Below are 24103 nucleotides of genomic sequence, written 5' to 3' on the forward strand. Positions count from 1 at the left end.
CGAAAACCCCCTGCAATCAAACAAATGGATTACAAGGACGGTCCCTGCTTCGGGGAGCTTGCGATTTGTATTCCCCCTTTCCTCCTTCTATGCATATTCATTTTGCTCTGCCTAATATTAAACTGTAGCCCCTTTGCAGCTGCAGCCATGATATTTTGGCCCATAAGCCACCAGCAAAGCCTTTCAGGCCTGGAAAGACTAATCTCCTGCACGCTCAGATTTTCTAATCCACCTCTGCACGCAGCACTGAAAACACTCGCCCCACACCGCCTGCTAGGATTTCCCAGGTCTCTTCTGGGTTGTTCTCCTGAACAACATTACTGTACAGAATACAAACGGTCTCCTTGAACTGGGTCACTCTCCTGGATCTTTCTGCCTAAATAAAAATGAGAGATGGGGGAGAATTAGTAGCTCAGCCTATATGCTGTCTTTGACAGCCAAATTTTTGACTATGAATATATAGATATGGTTCAATTCCTGACGTTGCAGCAAACATCCAGCGAGCGCTCTTTGCTCGGAAAGCCGTCACTGACAACAGTGAGGGAACTGACTCCGTCCCTACCCCGTGATCTACAGCTGAAGGACTTGCTAGGTTGAAGAGTCAAGAAGGGGAAAGCACTGGCCAGAGACTTTGGCAACCTCTCCCTCTCCGCACATCTAACATGTTTTTCTTGTAGTCTGTACTGAACACAGAAACTTCAGCTTTAGAATTTCACATGGCGATAAACTGCAGAAAACTCAATTATCTGCCTTAGAAGATGGAAGGTACAGCTGAAGTTGCTGGGATAAGCACCTGTGCTTCCAAGTACCCTCCATTTTGGACAAAATTCAGATCCCCTTATGCAGATAAAGTTTCTTTAAGATGAAGAGATCCACTTGTATGCTTGGGCATCCCAAATTGATGGCCATTTCTAAAAATAACGTGGTCCAGTGAACTACTAACTGTTACAAAAAACCCCCAAGTAGCAAAACCATGTCTCCTGCCTCCCTATTCCGTGAATATCTTCAGCAGACCACGCACACTCTGACATGTATTGTCAGCAAAAGATTTACCTGTCACCAGCTTTGAGAACAACCTGTGAGTTTGTTCTCACAGCTGACAACCCACAGCAATGACAAGCGTGGCTCCCGCTACTACTGCTTCCACCATATTTTTAAGATGATGAACCACAGAGCCTCTTAAGAGCACGGACCTGAGGCTCAGAGCTGCAACATCACTCTCGTGACGGCCATGGCAGCATGACACAGGCACGTTCTTGGCACGTCCGAAAAATTAATCTTTGGATAGTGTGAATAGCCAGCTCTCTTTACACATTGGATCCGTCTTCTCTTACTTTCCTCCGGACTGAATGACCGAACATGTGGAGGTTCTACATGGTTCCTCTGTAAATGCCCCAAGAATGCTGAAATCATGTGGCTTTGAAAAGAAAATCTCTAGAAAGGGTCTGAGGAGATGCACTACCATCCCCATGTCCATGCAACCAGGGGGAAATACACATGCAATGCAAGGTTCCCGAACCAGACAAAGGAGGTAATTTCCATTACAAAGAGAGAGAGAGGGTGCTGGAGTGAAAAGCTTCATTAGACTCAGAGAAGCAAAGCGATGGCAGTATACCAAGGTCACTTCTAATTTAGACCATCTAATTGGCAAACATGGCTCCAAATGGCTATCATCTCACAGGGCTCAGAATTAATGAAGCCCGATTATTTTCATTACCTTCATCCGAGATGGAGAATGAGACACAGAGTGAGAGGGAAAGGGGGGAGTAAGAGGGGGCGAGAAGGAGGGAGAGAGAAAAATTGAATGACAGCAGAAGGGAGAGAGCAATAAGAAAAGACAATAGGAAAGAGGAAAAAAATGTAAAGATAGTATGAGAGAGAAGCGAGGATGGCAGAGATAGGGAAGAATTACTTTTAGAGCGAGAGAGAAAAGAAAAAGATGAAAAGACAGCTGGAAACACTGGAAAGACGCCTTAAACAGAGGAAGGGAAAACTGACAACAGAATTAAGCGGAGAGAGGGAGGAATGTGCGGAAAGATAAAGGACGCGGAGAGGGAGGAGGGGGAGCTCCCCATTACGGGAGGCTGCTCAGGAAGCAGCCCGTTCTCCTGTTTTGAGCCCATCAGTCTTGTCAATCGACTACGCCGGCGAACTGCACTTCACCCTCATTAAGGAGCTCTCTGCTGAAGCGGTGCAGGCCCAAGATTAGCAAAGAGGCTGTTATGTGGAAAGATGGTGATCAGACCAGTTCGGGGCTGCCGAAACGCCGCGTAAAATAAACTTTGCCACGTTTATTCCCCGGCCCCGTGGAACGGAAGCAGCAGGAGAGCGCGCGACGGGCCCCCACGCCGCTGGGGCTCCCGCGGGGCGAACGAGCCCCCTTGCCGCGCGCGGCCTCCCTGCCGCCTCCTCGCCGCCGGCCCGCGGGCGCCCCTCTCGCCCGCCGCGGGCGCGACGCGACGCGACACGACGGCAGGGCTGGCGGAGGAGCCGCTCCGCGGGAGGAGGCCACCGCTCCGGCTGCTCCCTGTGGGACAGTCGTCCAGGCTGCTCGTTGATATGAAAGGGAAGGGGCATGAAACGCACAGATATGAGATGCTGAGCATAAGCAAGCAGCTGTTACCATGGCAACAGACATATTAGACACTGCAGGTTCCTGAAAGGCGTCTGATAAGGTATTATTAACTGGAGCCTCCTCCAAACGCCGAGTGCAAAGACACTGCGTCGAAAGGAACCTGGCTCCCATTTACCGGGCTGCAATTCACTCTCAGTGGCACCAGGACCTGATTCACGCGTCAGACTGAGACAGGAATCTTAGCTAGAATAAGCAAAATTAGGAACGTTTGATGCTCCCACGTTCTGCACAAGCCGTGCTGATTTCTTAATGTATTTGTCATTTAATGCAAAAAAAGAACAATCTTCTCGACCCACACGTTAATTTATTTGAACCAGAAGAGACAATCTTCCTCCCCAGACCCATCTCTGGGCACCAAAGGAAAGAGCTACCCAGGGCTGATGGCAACGGCAAGAAGAAAAAAAGAAAAGAGCAAGCGGGTGAGCTCTACGGCCCCGCTCCTCGTCTCTCAGCAGAAGTCCTGCACGTCGCAGTGGCACAACGAGGTCCTGCCGCAGCACAGAAGATGCACAGACCTAACAGAACTGTCCTCCTCCCCAGAGCAGTCGCTTTGGCTCGTCCTCTGTGGGGTGTATTTGAGCTCCTTAACAAGCTGTTTCTGCTAGTCCTCCTGTATCCTGGAGGACATCATACATCCCCTTGGGCTAAGAGGATGCACTGACCTAACCACACACATTTCTAGACTGCTAGTTTTGTAGAGAGCCTAAGTCAGAAACTAACCGTTTTCACACCAGTGTAACAGATACCTGCAGCAAACTGGTTGCACCGGCCGGCACAAGAAAGGGGCTCGGCTTCTGCTTCGTGCTATTCTAAGGTCAAAGTATTTTCCGTCAATGTAGTTAGAAGCTCATCAGGTTCGTCAAGTCCTCACAAAATATCTGCATGCTTAACTACCATCGTTTAAAATGGATGTAGGTCCCGGAGACCTGGGTCTTTGTGCTGGGGACAGTTCCTCAACCTGGATACACGCAGTGGATCCAGCAGAGCAGAGCCACGCGCTCGCTAGAGCCCATGGCTGCAACCACCTTCTGTTAGTGAACTGCTGCTGCTCTCTCCCCCCAGGTCTCTCATATTTTGTATCCAGAAAATGCTGGGATCTGTCAACCCTGCTGTTTTTTTTAATGGATATTAGGATGCGGTTCCTACGTGGAGTACAGGGAGTTCTTGCAGGTGGCTGTGAGAGCCTGGTCCAGCACTGGCCACTGTGAGCCTTCGTGGGCTTGCCCAGGGCGCAGGACAGAGGACAGGTACCCACAAAACCAGTGAAGGAAGACAAAAAGCAATGGGGCTGAGAGGGAGACACAAGGTGACTGGAAGGGAAAGAGAGAAAAGAACAAAGAAGGGTGAGAGAAGCTGGGCAACACAGCATGTGCTCGCTCAAACAATACCACAGAAGGGGAGCTGATCAGAGAACACAAGTATTGTGACAAACGTGGTATTATTCTTTTCCATTGTCAGAAATCAGAAAAGAAGGGAAAAACAAGCAGAAATGGGGTGCAAGAAAAAAAATCACAAAGGGAAAGAACTGACAGGAATCAAAATAAACACTTAATTTTATATACTTGGCGACAAGTTCTTAAATGCAGACACAACCCTGCCTTGAAGATTATACCAAAGAAATAACAGTGTAGAAATCTGACAATACATCCCATTTGTGAATTTAGAAGGGTTTTTGAAAATGTGCCTTATTAATTCTACTTGTATCTTAAACTGACGCTAGCAAATGGCAAGGCACATTCATGTAAAACCTATGAAAAGGAAATTCACAAAGAAAACATTTTGAGACTCAAAATGTTATTTACTCAAACAAATGCCTCAGCGCTGGAGAATGGGGTGCATCTTTATGAGCATTTTTGCATTGTAAGTGTGCAGAGGTCCCACAGATGAGGTCCAGCAGTTGTGGACACTACTCTACACACACGCCAGCAGCAAAGAGAGTCTCAGTCAACAGCTCTGGGAGAAAAAGGAAGCCAGAACAAAAAGAACAGGTCTCACAAATGAGAATTTGAGCACTGCTCTGTTAATTTACTACTTCTTATCACGCACTCTAATTCCTTCTGATGTTAGCTAAATTTCAATTCCTCAGAGGCAGTGTTGGAGGAAGATTCCCATACTAGATGCTAAAACAATGATGCAGGACAGAACAAAAGCCTGATGCAAACACATTTGTTCTGAACCACAGTCTGCTATCTGAAGCTTCTGCTCCACTTCAGAACAGATTGCACAAGCAATAACAATCACAACCCACACAAAACCACAGTCTTGTTTGACAAACAGTTCTAGAAGTGGCTTTGTTAAAAATTTTGAGTTCTACATGAAAATAGTTGACTTTATTTAGAGAACTTTCAATCAACACTTTAGTGGCCTAACTTCCTACTTCAGAGAATTTTAAATTTCTATTCTTAAAATCCAATTTAAGATCAGGCATTTCAAAATAGTTTGAAAACAGCACTTGAAACAGTTGCTTTATAGTATTCACAATCACGTAAGATTCAAGCTCTCTTGGGCCAACTGCCACATATCCCTTGCTTGTTCAGGTTATCCTGAAGAAAGTGAATTGTTATATATCAAAAGCACAATTATTTGGATTGAACGCTTCCCCACAGAAATAACAGATCCAGCTTATCTCATACAACCATAACAATGATCTTCATTAACTGAATGAAGCGCACACAGAATATGGGCTTCATGATAGGACTATCTCTCCTCCATAAGACTAGACTGCCAATGGAAGTAACCCTATTGGTTCTTAAAAATCATATTTTAAGCAGAAACCCGATACCCAATTTCCTGTAATCTGTTACCGTAACAACCCTGGGTGTCCCTCTTCGGAAGTGCTAATCTACATACGGAGCAACTCTCTCTGCAACAGGAGCAGCACAGCACATCAACTACTTCATCTCTGAAAGCTTCTGGGCAAAATGCAGTCCTATGTGATGATCTCAGTAGTTAAGGGAAATCTTACTTGTTCCAATCTCTTCATAGGAAAATTACTCAATACGGCAATAGTGCCAGTTTTCACAGTGCTCAAGCATGGACAACCTAGCTTCTGCAGACAAAACATGCAGGGATGGGAAAAACCTCAATGAGAAAGCCCAGACAGATCAGGGAGTTGCCCAGAGTGGCACATTACAGCAATATTAGCCTGTGCAAGTGAGGACATCCCCTCTCATCTTCGTATTTTCTAGGAAGGCAGCAGACGTTTGAATACGCAGCAACTTACCGTCATGATGAGTTTCTCAACACAGTCAGGTGAAACACTGTGCAGATGTGTGAGGTGCAGCTGCAAATGGATCTTGTTGTTCAGCATGTCCTGGCAGAGCGGGCAGCGGAGCATGGGTTGCACTGAGTGCTGGGTCATGGCGTGTACCCGCAGTCGATTCACGTCTGTGTTACTGTACTTGCAATATGGACACTGATACATCTGCAGAGCAAGACAAATGAATCATGCAATTGCTACAGCTGCTGTTTTCCTCTTTCCTTAGAGCTAGACTTTAATAATTCGATGCCTTTTCCTATCACCGGTTACCACCTTTCATCGTTGTCCTCTTATTTTTTGCTTTTGGCATATATGAAACAAATCAACTGCTTGTAGAGGCAAAGAAAGCTGGGTTCTTGCTCCTTACCTGCTCTGATTTGGTCTCCTCTGAAGTTTTCGACCATTTAAAAGAGAGAGGTGACTCAGAGCTGCTGGGAAATGACATGCGTTTAGAGGATGCTGGAGGCTCTGTCAGCTCCTTCTCTGCCTGGCTGGCTGGTGCTGCAACAAAAAGAGATTTATATCAGGACATCCCCAAAGAGGCTTAAGTTGGATGAAGACAGTATTTCCATTTACACTGCTGCAGTTTCTTGAAACATAGGACTTGCAGGAGAATGAGTATATGGACTAACTTATATCCTACAAAGCATACCTTGCCAAAAAAAGGTCTTTCTTGATTATCTTCCATAATAAAGGAATTGTGTCAAATTCAGTTAGAAGCAGAAAAATCACAGCTATTTATGTGGTCTGTTTACAACCTGCTAAGTGCAGGAGAGTCTTTTCCTGTATTTATGTCTGACGTACAAATGCTTGGCCAGATATCAAAGCCAATGGGTCACCTCCCCAAGCAGCTGGACAGACATACGACAAAGTAGAATTCATATTCCTAGCTCTGAACATACAAAAAGTTTTGCATATAACCACTTTGAAATATGTTTGCCTTAGAGATGGCTGAAAGCTGTGACAGTGCAACACGACTTATTTACACCTCAGTCCTGGAAGCAATGGCACATTGCTAGAAGGACAGCACCTGCACGCTCAGCACATGCAACGCATGCAAGCTCTGGGACGAGAACGTATCTGAGGGCACTCCCCAGCAAGCAGTCCCACCAAAATCATAACGGGAGACCAACAGCAGAACCCGGCCTACAGCTAGTACTAGGACTAGATCCAGGCAGTCACCAACTGTAACAAGTTGATGGGAGGCAATTTTAATTCATCAGAACAAAAAAAAGGCAAACAAAACCAGAACTCAATAGCAAAACACTTCGTAAGTTGAGGCACTTCTCAGAATGCACATCCTCTGACCTTTACCCCTCCCCCCGTATCCTGAAGTACATAAATTTGTGGGACATCTATTATTTAAAAACTGTAAGGACAAGTATATTATACACAGCCCCCGTCTCCTCCTCCCCGAACACACATTCATAACAGTACTTTAATCTGTCTCGAATCGACTTCAAACCCATTTCGCCCTTAATGGGAGTTATTCATTTTCACTTGAAAGGTAATATATGACAGCTGGATATTTAATATGATGGATTGGCTGCCGATTAACAAGGCACTGTAGCATTCTTAGACTGGTCCCCCCATACTCTGCTCCCTGTCTCTTATTCTTTTTGTGAACTTATTGGCATCTGCACCTTATTTCAGAAGATGCAGTCAGAGTAAAATCAGGTAAACTATTTCCTTCACAAAGATCCTTTCAATTACCGACATGAAATGTATCTCAAAAAGTACCATACCAAAATAAGAAGCGCAATCCACATTTCTAACCGCCTTCCCTGCCAGACCCCCAACTCTAAGCATTCAATTAAACAGAGGTAAAATAACTTCCAGGAAATGTAAAACAGATATTGCAAATAAATAACAATACTGTTAGTAGGAGGGAGGGATCTGATGAGTTCTAGCACTACTAAGGATCTCCTCGTAGACTTGGCCATGGCAAAGCCTGCTTAGCAGTGCTTTCCTTACCATGCAGCTCTCCCCGTTGTTCCTACCCTGCTGCATACTTAATATTTTAACTCTGGCTTGTTACACAACCTCCATGCACAAATGTAAAATCCACGAATATATATATGAAACCAAAAAACATAGGACCCCATTGCTCCTCCAGTTCTATTACAAAGTCCCAACCTGGAGTTTCTTTGTGTGAAACAAGCCAGTGCTATGAAGGCTGCCTTACCAGACTGCAGACACCGTTCTGCTCTCCGCACAGAACGGTAAGCTTTGATTCAGGTCAAAACTGCTGGCTGGACCCGACACCTTCTTTGGGGTTCAGCACTGGGAAGTCATTAAAAATGTCTACAGGCCTAGGGTAAGTCTTTCTTACTTCCACCTGATGCAATATCCTTGGAGCATGAAAGCACAGCATCGCTCCATACCCACCTGCCTGCTTCTTGCCAAGGAAAGCAGCCCCTTGTAAGTGGGTTTGGGACAGCAGAGAAAATATCCCCGGGAGCCCGTTGTACTTAGTGAGCCACAAGCTGCCAGGAAGAGCGAGGCCAGTTCTGAGCGAGATCCGACGTGCCGCGGCTGGCAGAGGACCACCCCATGCTGAAACGCCTCGGCTAAGCTGCGTGCGACGCGAGAGCGGCCCCAATAAGGAGGTTAACTGCTGCTGACACTGTCCACTGCTCAGGTTGACCTCAGACATTAAAACGTCAGCCACAATCAGGAAGCCAGGGATCAGGGCTGACTCGAGGAGGGACCCCCGAGGTCCGTCCGCGCGCGGCCAGGCAGCGCCGGGAGCTCTGCTCCTCTCCCGCCCCGGGCCGCGACGACGAGCCTCCCAAGATTCAGGGTCCCCTTACACTTCTCCGCGCTGACTGGCAATTACGTCCGCGACGTGGCTCGGGGAGGGTCTCTCTGGGCTCAGCATCTATCAACTGCCACTTCAAACCTTTGAGTATCAGTTACTCTACAAAACTCCCGAACAGTCCTCCAGTGAGTTACGTGTGGAAATCACCGGCGCTGCAAGAGGGGAAAGGGACTGCGAGGTAGTAAAATAAAATGACCAAAGAAATCTTGGGTAGAGTGTACTGGTCACCCTTCCAAATTAAAGAATAAAAACACTTTCAGTTTTGAAAATAAAGCAAGTATCATTAAATACCTACAAAACTGTATTAAAAAGAAAAATCAGGTGACCTCCTACAGCTATATCCATTTCAAAATTAAGCTTTGGGAACTTACAACACTGATCTCTCCATCAGCGATGAGATCTGGTGCTGTCTATAGCACGGCACAGCAAGAAGCTCAGGGAGTCACTGGTTCTTATCCTTGCTATGCCACTGATTTCACTGTGTGCAATTTCTAGCAACGCACTAATGTGATGTTTTCAGACACAGCCACTAATTTTAGCATTCCAATTGCAGACAATTGCCCCATAGTTGCTGAATACTAGCTATAACCTCTGAAGCCATTAATGTTTTTTCCTATTTCCTTCCTACTGGGAAGCAGCCTGCTTAGAAGTAGGGAAAAGTAAAAGGTAATTAAAAATCTACCTTTGCTTACTGTCTCCAAAGTGCCCGTTTTTATTAAGTGCACTTGATCCAACCCATAACATCAATTCTTCAAAACTGGAATTACTAATATTTGTCCAGGCCCCAGAATAACTGGTGTGTTGCAGAGTTCTAAAAAATATATGCTCAGTATTTGCCCTAAGCATTATTTTTTTAGTTGACAACTCAAATGGGAATTTTAATGCCGAGACCAAAGTTTATTGTTCATAAGCTGCCAAACATATAAGTGACACATTCAGTCCACATCTCAGATCAGAGGAATTAAGAGCTGTCTTCTATCTCGGAGAAATGAGGACATGCAGCTTGCATCCGCTCTGAGTACACTCTGTGATTGCCTGCAGAGCGCTCTGACAGCTGTGCGGGACCTTTGCATCTCTGCGTGGAGTGGACCGGATTAAATGTCCTAGATTGAAAATGTCAAAAAGGCCTCACCTCCAAATCACGGCTCAGTACTAGACAAGGTACAGCACACAGCCTGTACTGTAACTATATAAAAGATCATGCTTAGAGATAAAGGCCTTGCAAAGAAGAAAAAGGAAGGATTATCTGGGTCTAAAGTATGATGTATGACAAATTTTCAGTTAGTATTTTTATTATTTTGACTCTTTAAATGGATTTATTTCAGATTTGTTGACCTTTGAGAAAAACTGCATTTCTCAACAAACGCACCTGAAAGCCAAAGGCAACAGGACAGAGCTGCTGCAGGCATGCTGGCCTACCAGAGCACTTTTTGGAGGCCTACCTTTCTTCTTGTTCTCAGCAACTTCTGCTTTTCAGAAGAGGAAGAAAAATCCTCCCAGGTGTTATTTCAGAGGTGAGAGGGGATGCTTGCTTAGAAGTGTGGATCCTTTCTTTTGCTAGGTCCAGAGGTGAAAATGGCAACTGTCCCGAAAAGCTGACTACTCTTGATCCTGGTGGAAGGGGAGTCACCACCCCCGCCTCCCGACCGTCAGATTCTTTTAGCTAAAGTACCACTGACAGCCCCTTCATCTAAACTTCCATCTCCCAACCCAGCAACATAATGGAGAAGCCAATTAAATGATTATTAATTCATGCTGCTTTCCGTAAGCCAGAGGTTCTCATCTCCCTGCATTCCGTAAACCAGCTTGCCACTTGCCCTAGAAATTTACAGTGGGGTTTTTGCTATCTCCATTGATTTAAAGAACAGCCACCCCCCAGCCAGCTGAAAAAAACTTCCTCCTACTAAGTTCAGCAGCCAGTCTGGGAAAAAGTTTTCAGCTGGACTAGGGAACTGTGTTTTCATTGCCTGATGGAAAATAAAATTCCATATTTGGTGGTGCCTCCCTCCTCAAACCTCTTCCTGACATTTTCTTGGAGCTGCTTTTCAGCATCATGAACCTCTGGACCAAACTAATCTGCCTGCCTTGTCTGTGGACAGCCCTGTGGCTAGAAATGACCAAAACGGCAATCGGTACCACAGCAAAGCCCTAGCAGATGAACATCCTTAAAATGGCTGTTGTTTTCCTCTGGAAATTCTGAGACTGGAAAGGTTTAATCTCGTCTGCTTTTATGCTCACGCAGCCTCCATCTTCTCGTCTGCACGGGAACGGGCGGACGGCAAGGCAAGGCCCTGTGCTCGGACCTGTCCTCACAGGATAATTAACAGCAGCTTAGGAGCCCAGGATAATGTCACACACAGTTTCAGTCAGTCTTTCCAGCAGACAGTCGCTATTCAGTAGAAACACACAATCTGTATTAGTATAGCAAAAATAAATACGAGAAAATAACTCCACTGAGAGATTCTAGGGGCAGAGGAGGCCACAGGAGCACAGCGCAGGCCTCAGAGAGGGAATTTTGGTGTAAAACGCTGCTGCCGTACTGCCTGTTTGTTGCTTCTCGTGTTAATAATATATGGTTGAATGTTTCTTTCTGAAACACTGTCTGTTTACATTCCGTATTCCCTGAAGGTACCATTCACTCTGATAAGATGCTGTAGCCCTGCTAACAGGACTGTATATTGCCTGTTGCTCTACAGTCTTTTTTCAAGTCTGTATTTGATAAATAACGTGATCGTATGATAGACAGAAGTAAATACAGAGATTTGCAAGCACACTTTTGTACCCAGACCTTTATTGCTGCCTTTCAACAATGTGGCCCTAAAAGCAGTCAAATAATTTGTTTTTCTAACGCTGTGTCATACCTTCCAGCCTGCGGCGAGTCTGAACAACTGAATTATTATTAAATATTCACACTACAGCACCCAGAAGTTCCAGTCACGGTTACACTTTCCTGCCACGCTCCCTGCAAGCGCGGAGCACCCAGAGAGCTCGCAGGCCAGAAGGAGACGCGCCCCAAGCGCAGCGGGGCGCCCGCAGGCAAGGGCCTTGTTTGCCATCACGGAGAGCGCAGGTCTGCTCCCGGCACCCCGCAGATCGGCGATCAGGCACGTGCCGGTCTCCTGCGGGCAGCGCACCCGGAAGGCTGTCGAGGGAGGACCTCCCTCCTCGGCGCCCGCTCTGCCGGCGGGAAGAGCAAAGGCCCTGCAGGAAAGGAACGACCAGAGCGAGCAGGGCCAGAGGCACCGGGGCAAAGAGACGGGAAGCTGCAAAGCAGCGGATGGATCTCGGAGGCTGCAGGAAACCCGCGTCCGAGCCGGGGAGCAGCAGAGTCCGTGAGCAGTGCGGCCACAGGGACACCGTCACACCAGCGCCTTCGAACGGGGTTTCAGACGCTTATGAACACTTAGCGTGGGAGCGACTGGAGGAAAAGCTGACTTTGGCACATTGCTACAGAAATGCACCAGCAAAAGACTGTAGCAGGAAAAAAAAAGCCTTATCAAAGCCAGGAGGTGTTCATCGCCTCTGAGAGCGACAGCTCCCTGTCATTTTTGGTTAAAGAGAAACTTGCGCAGGGCGAAGGGAAAGACAGGGCATGTAGAAAATCATCCCACCGTGTGCATACCATGACCCCACAGGCTTGCAAAGTGGCACCCTAAAACACTGCATCTTTTCTTTCAGGAATAATTTCTAAGATTATATCTTTAGAACTACATCCAACGTGGGAAATCTGTGTGTTTTTTTTTTTTTTTTATTATTATTATTAGAAAGTGGCTGAAAGGAAACAAGCAATAATGTTTTAGATTTAACCATTTTATGTGGTTCTTGAGCCAGCTGTCAATTTGTGCAAATATTACTGCCCAATTCAGCTGAAAAAATATTTCAACTAACCTACCATGAGACTCCGTATCAAAAGATTTATTAAAATTCAATGTGGATCTCAGTGGGAGATGGTCCAAACAAGAGTAGTTTCAGTAACTCCTTAAAATCCGTCAACAAGGAACAAGCAGCAGTGCCAGGCAGCACAAACTACGCCGGCAAGCAGCAACGCTAGCGAGGAAAGAGCATGAACACAAAGAGACCGGAGACGTCAGAGACACGGGCAGAGCAGGCGAAAGTGATTCCACTCGCTGCGGGAACATAGAGGAGAAGCATTTGAAAACAGCAAAGCAAAACGGGAAGGAGAAAAAGGAGCCAAAGTCAGTACATCCTACCAGTTTTATTACGGATATCGGTTTGACAGACTCTGGCACAACAAAGCCGTCTCGGAAAAGAGTAAAACAATTCTGTCTCACAGAGTAGTTGAGATAGCACTTAATCGTTTCCTTGTCTGTGTTTAAGTCCCGAAAAACATGAACTGTAGCATGTTTTAGCATGTTTTATCACTGTTGGGAAAGGAGCAACCATGCTCTGACGCGGTGAATACAAGACGGATGTCCCTTCAGGACTAACAGCAGATGGCAAAGGTAGGTAAGTGCTTGCAAGGCAACATGCAAGCAGAGAAGGCCGGTTCAGTTTCGGGGTGCATGCAGTACCGTGTGTGCCCAGCTAGAAATCAATAATCATGGCAGTATGGCTAGCTCTGCAATTTTCTGCATATTATTTCTTTAAGTAGCAATGCTTTGATAGGTGCAAACAAAGAGAAAGTTCAAAAAAAAAGCAACAAAAACGATCACACTGATTGTTAAGCAAAATAAAGGAGCGATGCATATGGCTAAGCTAAACAGTTCCCACGCAGCGGGAGAATCCCTCAGACTCAGCGAGTCTAACACAGCAAAGTCACGAAGTCGCACAGAGCGCGACGCGGGGAAGTAACCCCGGCTGCGGCTCTGCGCGGCAGCTGGCCAGGCTGGCGGCTCCGCGCCACCGGCGGGGCCGCCCTGCTCCCCCTCCTCTCCCGGCCGCAGTCCCAGCAGGCCATTACTCACTTTTATTTCGCAAGGTCAGAGCTCTGTCAGGTTTAGCGAGCTGGATCAGTTCGCCTGGAGGTCAGAGGAGCCGGCAGCCGGGGCCACCGCTGCAGCCTCCGCTTCGCGCCGCGGGAAGCGCGCGGGAGCTCCCGGGGCCGGCGCTGCGGTGCTCCTGCTCCGGCCACGGAGCATCCACTGCCCGGGAACACGTCTCACCGCCCGGCCCTGGGGAAGGGGCCACGCTCCGGCCGTGGAGCATCCACCGCCCGGGAACACGTCTCACCGCCTGGCCCTGGGGAAAGGGCCACGCTCTGGCCACGGAGCATCCACTGTCCGGGAACAGATCTCACCACCTGGCCCTAAGGAAAGGGCCACGCTCCGGCCACGGAGCATCCAATGCCCAGGAACACATCTCACTGCCTGGCCCTGGGGAAAGGGCCACGCTCCAGACATGGGGAAAGGGCCACACTCCGGTCCCGGGGAAGGGGCCATGCTCCAACCACGGAGCATCCACCACCCGGGAACACGTCTCACTGCCCGGCCCCAGGGAAGGGGCCACGCTCTGGTCCCGGGGAAGGGGCCATGCTCCGGCCACAGAGCATCCACCGCTCGGGAACACGTCTCACTGCCCGGCCCCAGGAAAGGGGCCACGCTCCGGTCCCGGGGAAAGGGCCTCGCTCCAGTCCTGGGGAAGGGACCATGCTCTGGCCACAGAGCATCCACTGCCCGGGAACACGTCTCACCGCCCGGCCCCAGGGAAGGGGCCACGCTGCAGCGCCGGCCGTTTGCCCACAGGAAACACGGGCGCTGCTGAGCCGTGCGGATGGCCCATTGCCGAGCCATCGTCCCCTCTGTATTTTAATGAAGAGATTAGGAAAAGGGAATGTGCTGACAACCGTCCTAGGGCTAAGGGTGCTTCTAAGTTTGAGCCCCAACCGCACTTTTCCTTTTCGGGGCCAGGAGTTTTTTCGAACGTACGAAGGCACTGAGACGTCCGACGCTGCCCTTTTCCTCGGTTTGAGCTGAGTGTCTAAGAGCCTTTTGTGCTCTGTAAACCCTTCTCAGGAGAAAAAGCACAATTACACCGAGCTTTCCAATCCCCCTTTTTTAGGTTTCCTTCCCAGAGAAGCCAGGGTCCAGAGCTGCTCTAATGTATCCCCTCACCTTTCCTCTCCCAGCCTGCTTTCTCCCTTTTCTTTACTCTCGTACCATAGAATATCCCAGCCATTAAGTGCTCAACAAACGCCATATATAAAAAAAAAGGAAAAAAAAGCAGCAGTGGGGGGGAAGGGGGGAGGGGCAGTAATAGATTTCCGTCAGGATGTGCCTGACCTGTTTTTTTCAATTTCAGTAATTAGAAAGGCAGTGGGCCTGTAGGAATTATTCATAAACTGCAGGAGCTGTGCAGTATACATTTATGTTAAACATGTCAAATACGATTGAAATCATGCCTGCCAGCACCATACTCCATAAACACACTTTTCTGCAACAATTTCCCAGCTCTCGGCAGCCCATTAATACCTCCTTTAATAGCAATCTACCACGGATTCGAATCAGGGATGCTCCATTGCACTAATTGCTCTGTGTTAGGTGAGCATCATGGATTAAAAAAAAAAAAAAATCATTAAAAAAATAAAAGCCCTTCAGGCTAGTCCTCTAGAAATATTTCATTTCAATCTATATTTTAAGCAGAGCTTGTCTGTTGTTTTGGGGGAAAAAAACCCTGATATTCTACATCTATACAACTGAGAGTGCATTAAGAAAGTCTCCTTCATAGCTGGGTCACTGCAGATTGAAGTGCTTCTCTCTACTTAAAAAATAGACATAAGCCCCACCCCAAATCTCAAAAGTCTCAAACTGACCTACACCGGTTTGATTCAGGCTTTAGCTGGAAACCAATGTGTTGAATATTAATCATTTACATCCTGACTTAAAAAAGGAGTCAGGAGGAGCTGCAATTTCTTTGCTCTTTGCTGGTTTATTTGTGATAAATCTCATTTTAGTCATGATGAGATAATTTTTAAAGCTCAGCCACTGAACAAAGGACAGTCTCCCTATTCTAACATTAAAACTGGAAAGAACTCTTGACCCAAAAGAAGAAAGCAGACAGCCGCAGCTCCAGGAGCTAGATGGCTGTATCAAAAGGTGTTTAGAAGCCGCTTACTCTAATTACTAGAGGGAGAGGGAAAAAAAAAAAAAAAGAGAAAGCAAACAAGTCCAGTCCAGAAACAGGAAACATAAGCAATTTCTTTGGACACAGAATATTTTAGGAGTCATATAACAGTTTCAGTTACTGTGAAACACTGCTGCTTGTTATGAGCTCAATGCAACAGAGACAGCCTGTGCACTACTGAAAGCAAACAGCACTGTCACTTTTGACAAATCTTTTAGGATTTATTAAAATATATGTAAAAACGTATGCAAAAATTTTGAGATCTGGTTTTCCACATTATGGAAAATATTACCTGAAAATAAAACTTTTTTGCTTAAGAATATCCTATTTTAAAATAAATAGAAGAACGAACTGACAAATTTGTTTTGCAGCTGAAACATTTTAATAAATTTGCAACGAAAGCAGAGAGGTACCGGCTGCCACACGTGTACACATGTAGCATAAAGCAGTCAAACAAACTTGACTCATCACTCATTCTTCTTTGCAAAAAGAGCTTGGACAGACGTACTAGGGCTCACAAATCTTTAGGAAGACAGACAGGGCTCACAAATCTTTAGGAAAGTTGAAGAAATGATTATACAGCCTGTAGTTAAGAAACTGAGGCACAAAAGGTGAGTAAATTGCTAAGGAACGCAATGATCAAACTGCAGAATGAACAGCAAACAGGTCCTTCAACCTCCACTTCAACACGCTATTTATTGGCTTGGAGTCTGCACTCCTTTCTCACCTGTCGCCCACTTCCACAGAACTGCAGGGCTCAAAGGCACCTCAAAAGGTCAGGCGGTCCATCCAAAGCAGGATAAACTGTGCCTACTTCATTCCTGACAGTAGCTTGTCTAATCTTCTTAAAAGACCTCTAAGGAACCTTCCCAGAAAATCTACTTCAGTGTAGATTTTCTGGAAACACAAGCTATACCAGGAGTTTTTTTTTTTTTTTTAATATTATCTAACCTCAATCTTTCTCTCTTAAATTTAAGCCCACTACTTCTTGCCATCTATACCCTGAACATGGAGAACAAATTATTTCTTTCCTTTCAAGAAGCATTTCATGCACAAGACTTATCTCGTCCTCCCTTTTCATCTTTTCCTTCTGGGCCAAATAAGCTAATTTGTTCCATTTTCTCCTCACAGGTAATGTTATGCAGACCATGCTCTTCATTTGGGCTTTTCAGGTTTCTGAAATTGTTCCTCAACTTTCTTGATACACCAAGCTCAGAAATGAGCAGAATGCTCCAGGAGAAGCTTTCCAGCACTGAAGAAATGGCCACTGCCTACATCCTGCAGGTGATACACCCTGTTGTGCTGCTGTGAAAAGGGCAAAGTTGTTCACGTGAGAGCCAACACCAGATCCTAATTCCTTTGTTTTTTTGCTGTTACCTGCTTGCAGTTATGTGCCTATGGTCCCTATCGAGCAGTATCCTTTTATCCCCCTAGACCATATCCCCAATTTGTCAAGATCATCCAGAGTTCAAACTCTGCTCCTCAAGACATCAGATGTGCCCCCCAGGAGGCTGTCATTTGCAAAATTAATACTGAGAAGCCCAAGCTCGAGGAGGGACTCCTCTGATGCTCTAGTCAAAAGACTGCTTCCTTTTGACAACGAGTCATTGACAACCACTCTTTAAGCAAAGGTTCCCCGTCAGTTCTGCACTCATCCTGTAATATTTTAACCTACGCCACATTTCTTGAGCTTGCTTTTGAGAATGTCATGAAAAGCAGCGTCAAAAGCGTTACTGAAGCCAAGATATGAGACACTTACTGACTGCAAACAAGGCCTTCTTCACATAGAAGGAAACTGGGTCGTGTTGACATGATTTGTTCTTGACAAATCCATGTTGACTCTTACTCATCTCATTATCTTCCAGTACTTACAAACAGTTGTTTGGTCAATTCCCAGAAAAATCTGGGGCAAAAAGAGTTGGCAGTTATATAGTTCCCCTGCTACTCATCTTTTTAAAGATAAGAACCATGTTTGTCCTCTCCTGATATCTCCCCTGTTTTCTGTAAATTCACTTGAGATAACAGCTGACAGATCTGGTGTTGTTTCACCATTTCTTTGAAATACCCAAACATGAAGCAGCAGGTCACAGATTTAAAAAATTTAGCTTAACTAAATACTTTGCAACCTGCTCCTTCACTGTTTGAGGTAGAGATCTCGCTATGCTGTCACTGATACAGGCTGTTCTAGCCTCTCACATGCAGCCAACCCGTTTAGTTAAGATGAATGCAAAGAAGGCATCATGCTTCTTAGTTTTCTTGACGTCATGGTTGATAGCTTTCCCACTGTGCTGAGCTGCAGACCAGCTCTTTTCTTGCAGTCTCTTTTTGCAACAAGGCTGTTTTTGATTGTTTCCTTGATACTCTGTATTTCCCTCACTAGTTACATCTCAACTTGTACCAAGGTGTTTTGATATTTCCGTACATGCAGACACTATTCTTCTGTGTTTGTCATGAATAATCTGACCTAGTTTCCATTTCCTTCTAGGTGTGAGGTCCACAAGGACATGATGACATTGCTATGTTCGCCAAGGGAGTTTAAAAGCAGAAACAACGCAAGGCTGAGGTGTAAGACTTGTTTTGCATATCTACTGTACATAAAGGATATTGGAACTCTTTTTTGCTTTAAAGTTTAGGGGTAATGTTGTTACATGTTTGAAAGCAGGACCTGAATTCAACACAAGCATATGTGTAAATCTTGCTGAGGATGTACATTTCAGCCTTGCAAGGGCTCTGGACAAGTTTGTCCAGAGCCCTGTGGGTTTACATACACAGCAGTGTAGTCTGTGTTTTCCTTTGAAGACTCAGTGAAGCTGTCCATTTCTTATCTGCTGTTTGACTGACAAACACCAAGAATGGGTTAGGAATTTCACAGGCAGGATAAAAAAATAAAACCATTCAAATTTAGAACTTCTGGATAGAAAAAGGTTTAAAAAGTAAGTTTTTCTTTTTTCCTTAAATGATTTTCACATGTAATCTTTTCACACAGATCAGCTTTGCAAGTGCCTCAGGTTTGGGCAAAGGGCCCTACTTATCCTTCAGGAGATTTAATATACAATACATAGATCTTTCTGTGACGTTTCATAAAGCGTTCTTTTACTTAAAAAATCACACAATCTCAGGAATCAAAAGAAACTAAAACATTCCCTACAGTCAAGCAAAGTTTGCATCTCTGGGTTCAAGAGTGGGTCTGTGATGAGGGATGACATGCAGCGCAACCTCAGCAAGTGAGGTCTAGAACATGAACTGAGAACATGAGTTTCAACAAGCATTAAAGCACAGCTTGCTTTTTTCCCAAGTTTGGACACATCTTCTAATGGCAGAGATTAAAACTGTATGGAGGTGAAAGACCACTTTCCATTCTTTTGAAGACTCTGCAAGCTGAAATATCTTGTCGGCTGTGTCTCTTTGAGAAGCAACCACCAAAAGCGCAGGAGAAGGCTGGCTGGAAGAAGAGTCTCTGGGCAAAGTAAGAGAGGCCTGATGTCAAGGAAACAGAAGTTTGCAGACTTACTTGGTTACCACACAGAAAGAGAAGTGGGCACTCAGAACTGCTCAGTCCTGGGTTAAGCAAAACGAATAACCACCTTCAATGCCCTCATTTCCACAACTAAGCTGAAGTGGTCAGCAAGTACGAGCTGAGGAGGGGAACAGCCCTCTCCTGAGGAGGACAATCTTGCAGCTACTTTCTGCTCAAAGGCAAGGAATATTTAAATGATTCCCCCTTTGCAAGTAGCAACTATCTTCTGGGAAAGACAGAGAAACCTTCTAATAACTTATAAGTGAACTGAAATTTATCCGAGGGTTTTGCAAAGCGAAACCTTTCAGAGTCCTCCGCAACAACATAAACATTGCCGTGCATTTGCATTTTCAGTTTCAGAATGCCACCGCTCCGGCTGAAAGCGAGCAGCTAACAGAACAGAAGCACAGAGTCTGCCTCTCTGTTCTGCTTTTCTTCAAAGAGACCTTGCTACCAGAGCTAGGACCACGATGAAAAAGCAGGCTAGCTGTCTCTCAGTCTTAACAGCATAGGGTGGGGTTTCATGATAGGCTTAATCCAACCTAAGTGCTGGCTGCTGCCAAAACAGGCAGTCCCTTTCTCCCTTCCTCCATCCCCAGCTGCCCGTTCCCACTGTCTCAGGGTCAGGTCTAGCACCACGTGGCACAGGCTAACTCCAACCCAGAGCCCCAGCGAAAACGCACGGCTGGGAGCGGGGAAGCACGACGGACCACAGCTCAGCGAGCCTCACGAAGCCATACCCGCAGGCTTAACTATAGGACAACACTTGCATCATGCTGGCTGTGCTGCCTAGCATGGTCATTTAAGTAAAGAGCATGCTGCTGCTTTGCAACTTCCCGCCTTCCTTTCCTTTCCTTTCTCTTGGGACTTTTTGGGAAGCCCAGCATACCGTCAGCCACCCAACTGGTATTTCAGGCTTGGGGGAGGAGGGGGTGCGGAGAATGGAAGGAGACAAACATTTCCAATGGTAACATGAACCAAGAAGTCAAAAAATGGCTGGAAACAAGCAGCTGTTTGAGAATTTGTAGAATTAAAAAAAATCTCCTTTAAGAAGGCAACAGAAGAAAAGAGCGCAGCCTTAGAGAATGACAAGGCGTCTATTAAACAACCATTTATGAATATGGCTGCATGTCTAGCCTGTAGCCCCACTGAACTGAGAGAAAAAGAGGGACCAAAACTGACCTGTCCATTTACTCTGGTCCTTGTCCCCTCCACTCTCTTGCTCTTTGGCAGGCTCTTCAGCATCAACAGCTGTTTCATTGGGCCCTTCCACATCTTCAATGGATTCTTCTGAAATATGAGAAACAAAAGGAATAACGTTAAAAAAGTCAAAAGAGAAGTGTGAGTAACTATCACTGAACATACCAACGTCCGAGGCTGAAGCACAAGTCTTGAGAGACAGGTACCTAATGTCACCCAGCACTTTCCCAATGACTGCTTGCTAACTGGCCGGGAGAGAAGCTAAAGACGAAAGCAGTGAGAGCCACTGAAGAAACTGACCTACACATCCTCTACAGCATACCTTACAGTAAAAACATCGCCTGGCCTGAGAAGGTTCTACTGCAACCACACCATGGACTGAAGAAGTGCAGGAACTCACGAGACTGCTCTCAGCACCTTCTGTCACAGCCTTCCCCCACATCCCCAGCCCAAACTCTTTGGACAAAACGGTGCTGAGCAGCACTGACACTGAACACCGAGACCCCCCCAAATTCACTGCAGAAACAGCACAGCTCACTTCTGCTTGGACAAAGCAAGGGGTAGCACTGTCTTCTGCGGATACGGCCCTGACACAGGCATAGGAGGAAGCTGTTGAGGGGTCTTCTTTCCATCCCAGCGACAGAAAGAGTTTGAGCACGTATGCCAGTACTAGTACAGGTGCTGAAGCATCAAGAAAGAAAACAGGTGCTGAAAGAGGAGAACAAAATATAAAGTGCCAGTGCCCCACCTGTTAACAAGACTATCACAGTCCTGAGGCCGTGGTTTCACAGAGCGTGTCGACATGGCACGCGCAGCTCCACGCAGAAGCACCCTAGTTAGCCAGGACACTGGAAGCAAGACAGCTATACCTGCCAGACTTCTTAGACCAGCGTATAACAGCCACGTCTATCACCTAATATCTTGGCTATTTATGTACAGCACATGCAGCTTGACAGCTTCCGTGTAACTGACTGGGGCTACTTGACACTAGGAAGAAAGGTACTTCTAAGCCACGATATCCTTTTTTAGGCATGATAGCTTATACTTTTAACTTGCATTATCTGGCCACGGTAAATCCTAGGCTATCCTGAGGCTTTATCTGAACTAGCTAACTAGTTAAAGGAACAGCTCTCCGCCCCAAATTCCCCCCTAACAAAAACAGGGCTAGAAATCAGGGTTAAAAATAAATAAATATTAGGAGACTGTGCAGAAACTCAGCAGTGCACTTTGAGAATGTGACAACTTCCATCAGGGAGGAACTTGCAGAAGCATTCAGAGAGTAGCACTAATATTAAGTGGACATGGCATGATATATAAGAGCTGTGATTCACACTCTTCCCCTCTTTCACTTTTTTAAAAGCTCAGAACTCTTGAGAGCTTCAGGGATCCCAATGGTCTTCTGCTGGGAACCAGGACCCCAGACTGAGAGGTGTGATGGGTGGCACTTTTAGGCAAAGACATATAACATGTAGAAAATTACAAATTATTGATGCAGAGGGGAGATGAGAGGTCTCCCTTGTGAGGCGAGCAGTCAAGTTTGTGGGAGCTTAGGGCTGTGGAATCAGCATTTGGATTCACATTTCAGAAATCAGAATTCCAAAATTTCTTCCACTCTGAAAAACAAAACAAAGGAGACCTAACCCTATCTTGCTGTCTTCAAAAAGCGGTGACCTAAGGTGAGATAGCTTCTATTTAACTGAGGCAGCACAAAAAAGCAGGTTTTAGCTGGTTTTATTAAAACCTTCATTAGGAGTTTTCTATTATTTTATTAAAACCTTCATTTTAACTTTCATTAAAGATATGGAAATTTTCAGATGGAAATCCAGTTTTTTCTTCCAGCTCAGGCCTTCCTGCGGCACCTGGCTCCCAGATGCTCCAGACAAATCGCGATCGCGGGCACAGGCAGACGAGGAGCGCATCCCTCATCGCGGGCAGAGGAGGATGAGGAGCGCATCCCTCATCGCGGGCACAGGCGGACGAGGAGCGCATCCCTCACCCAGCCCAGCTGCTAAAACCGAGCGAGCGCCCGCACAGCACCCTCTGTCCGCCCCAGCCCCAGCCCCAGGGCACCGGGCGCCCCAGCAGCTCCGAGCCCCCGAGCCCCAGCCGGGCGGCAGCAACAAAGGTGGCCGGCGCTGCGCACTCCCGGCTGCGACCCAGAGGTGTCACCATCTGCCTGGGAGGAAGAGGAAGGGTGAGCTGGCTGCTGGGCTCAGACGCTGTCTGGGCTCTAACCTGAGCATGTGGAAACAATATACGTCTTCAAGTGAACTGTCTGGTTCGAGGGAAATAAAATAGGACATTCATAAGCAGTTACACCATCTGTCTTTATACCATCATCATCATCATCATCAACGAGGGGAAAAAATAGCTCTTTAAAATGGATGAAAGCCCAGGCTGACAGTAACCGGAAAAATGTGAGCTATGAATACCAATAAAGGTAGAGAAATGATTAAAAAACAAGGATACAAACAGCAAATTCCTCTGCCCTGCTCAATGTGCAGCCCACCGTAATGCACAGGCACAGTCTGTCTTACTGGTCGGTGTCTTAACAAAGCCACCAGACAGATACCTGTACCAAGTATTCACCAAACCCCTCTTCTTGGAAACGGCTTTTCTCTGAGGATAAAAAATCTGCCTACTTGGCTCAAATACCTCTGCACTGGGCAGGCAGGCAGGCAAAAAAAAAAAAAAAAAAAAAAAAGGCATGCATGCTTCAAAACCTTCTTTTCCCTCCTCCAGCCTAAGTAGATTTTTTTGAGGACTGTTTTTTTAAAGCAGGGTGGGAGGGGAACAGAATACAAGATGCATTTGTCCAGTGAGGCTTCCTAGGCTCCAGACGAGCTGGGAAAGACCATGTTTCTGCCTTTACTTGGCTCCTCGCTGCAGGGGCCTCTGCAGGCGCCTGCAGGACCAGGGGCAGGTGAGAACATCCCTCCCTGCTCCTCCCCGGGGCCTGGCCGCTGCTCCCGGCCCACCTGGGGAGGGTCCCTGCGCGCAGACGGCCCCCAGGGATGCAGCGGCCAGGCAGGGAGGCTCAGCGCGGAGGGGGGCACATGCAGCGGGGGGAAAGCGGTAACTCGGGCTACCCCAAGATCCTCTGCCAGGAGCCGTTTCTGAGAGGCCAGTAACAGCTGCGCTTCCCAAGCTTGGTCTAAGCGTACCGCAGCAGTCGGCGTCCGAGCTGAGCAGAGGGAGAGCCGGCATGGAGCTTCCTCAGCCGCCTGCACGCGCTGCTGACGCTTCCCTTCCTCTGAAGCACCAAGAAGCGGCCTCCAACAGATTTCAGACAACGCGCGAACATGTCACTTGACCCAGCTTTTAACAATGAGATCCTCCAACACAGGCAATAAAACGCAGAACTCCTGTTCTCAAGGATTTGCACCCACGTAAGCACAGGCCTCCTTCTGATGACAGCTCTGCAGCTGCTGTGTTGCACTGGCAACTCCAGCGCTGCTGCTACGAGATGGAGAGCCTAGATAAAAAACACCTGAGCGAACGGTACCCAGCCATCTGTCCTCCTGCACTTCTCTGGGGCATCTTTTTGAGAGGACAACACCACCACCACACCTGCCGGGGAAAGGTTCTCTG

At 46.7% G+C, this 24103-nt stretch overlaps 1 protein-coding gene across 1 annotated transcript in view; it reads right to left on the reverse strand.

Annotated features, from left to right (window-relative positions):
• Window positions 1–24103, reverse strand: part of ZFHX3 (zinc finger homeobox 3) — a 195438-nt gene that overhangs the window by 24723 nt on the left and 146612 nt on the right. The window contains exons 5-7 of the mRNA XM_067302299.1: window positions 20495–20602; window positions 6262–6395; window positions 5859–6059 (exon numbers count right to left, since the gene is read on the reverse strand). Of these exons, the coding sequence (XP_067158400.1) occupies window positions 5859–6059; window positions 6262–6395; window positions 20495–20602 (443 nt within the window). The remainder of the gene's footprint in view (window positions 1–5858; window positions 6060–6261; window positions 6396–20494; window positions 20603–24103) is intronic.

Source organism: Apteryx mantelli, chromosome 10, assembly GCF_036417845.1.
Source record: "Apteryx mantelli isolate bAptMan1 chromosome 10, bAptMan1.hap1, whole genome shotgun sequence".
Classification (NCBI taxonomy): domain Eukaryota; kingdom Metazoa; phylum Chordata; class Aves; order Apterygiformes; family Apterygidae; genus Apteryx; species Apteryx mantelli.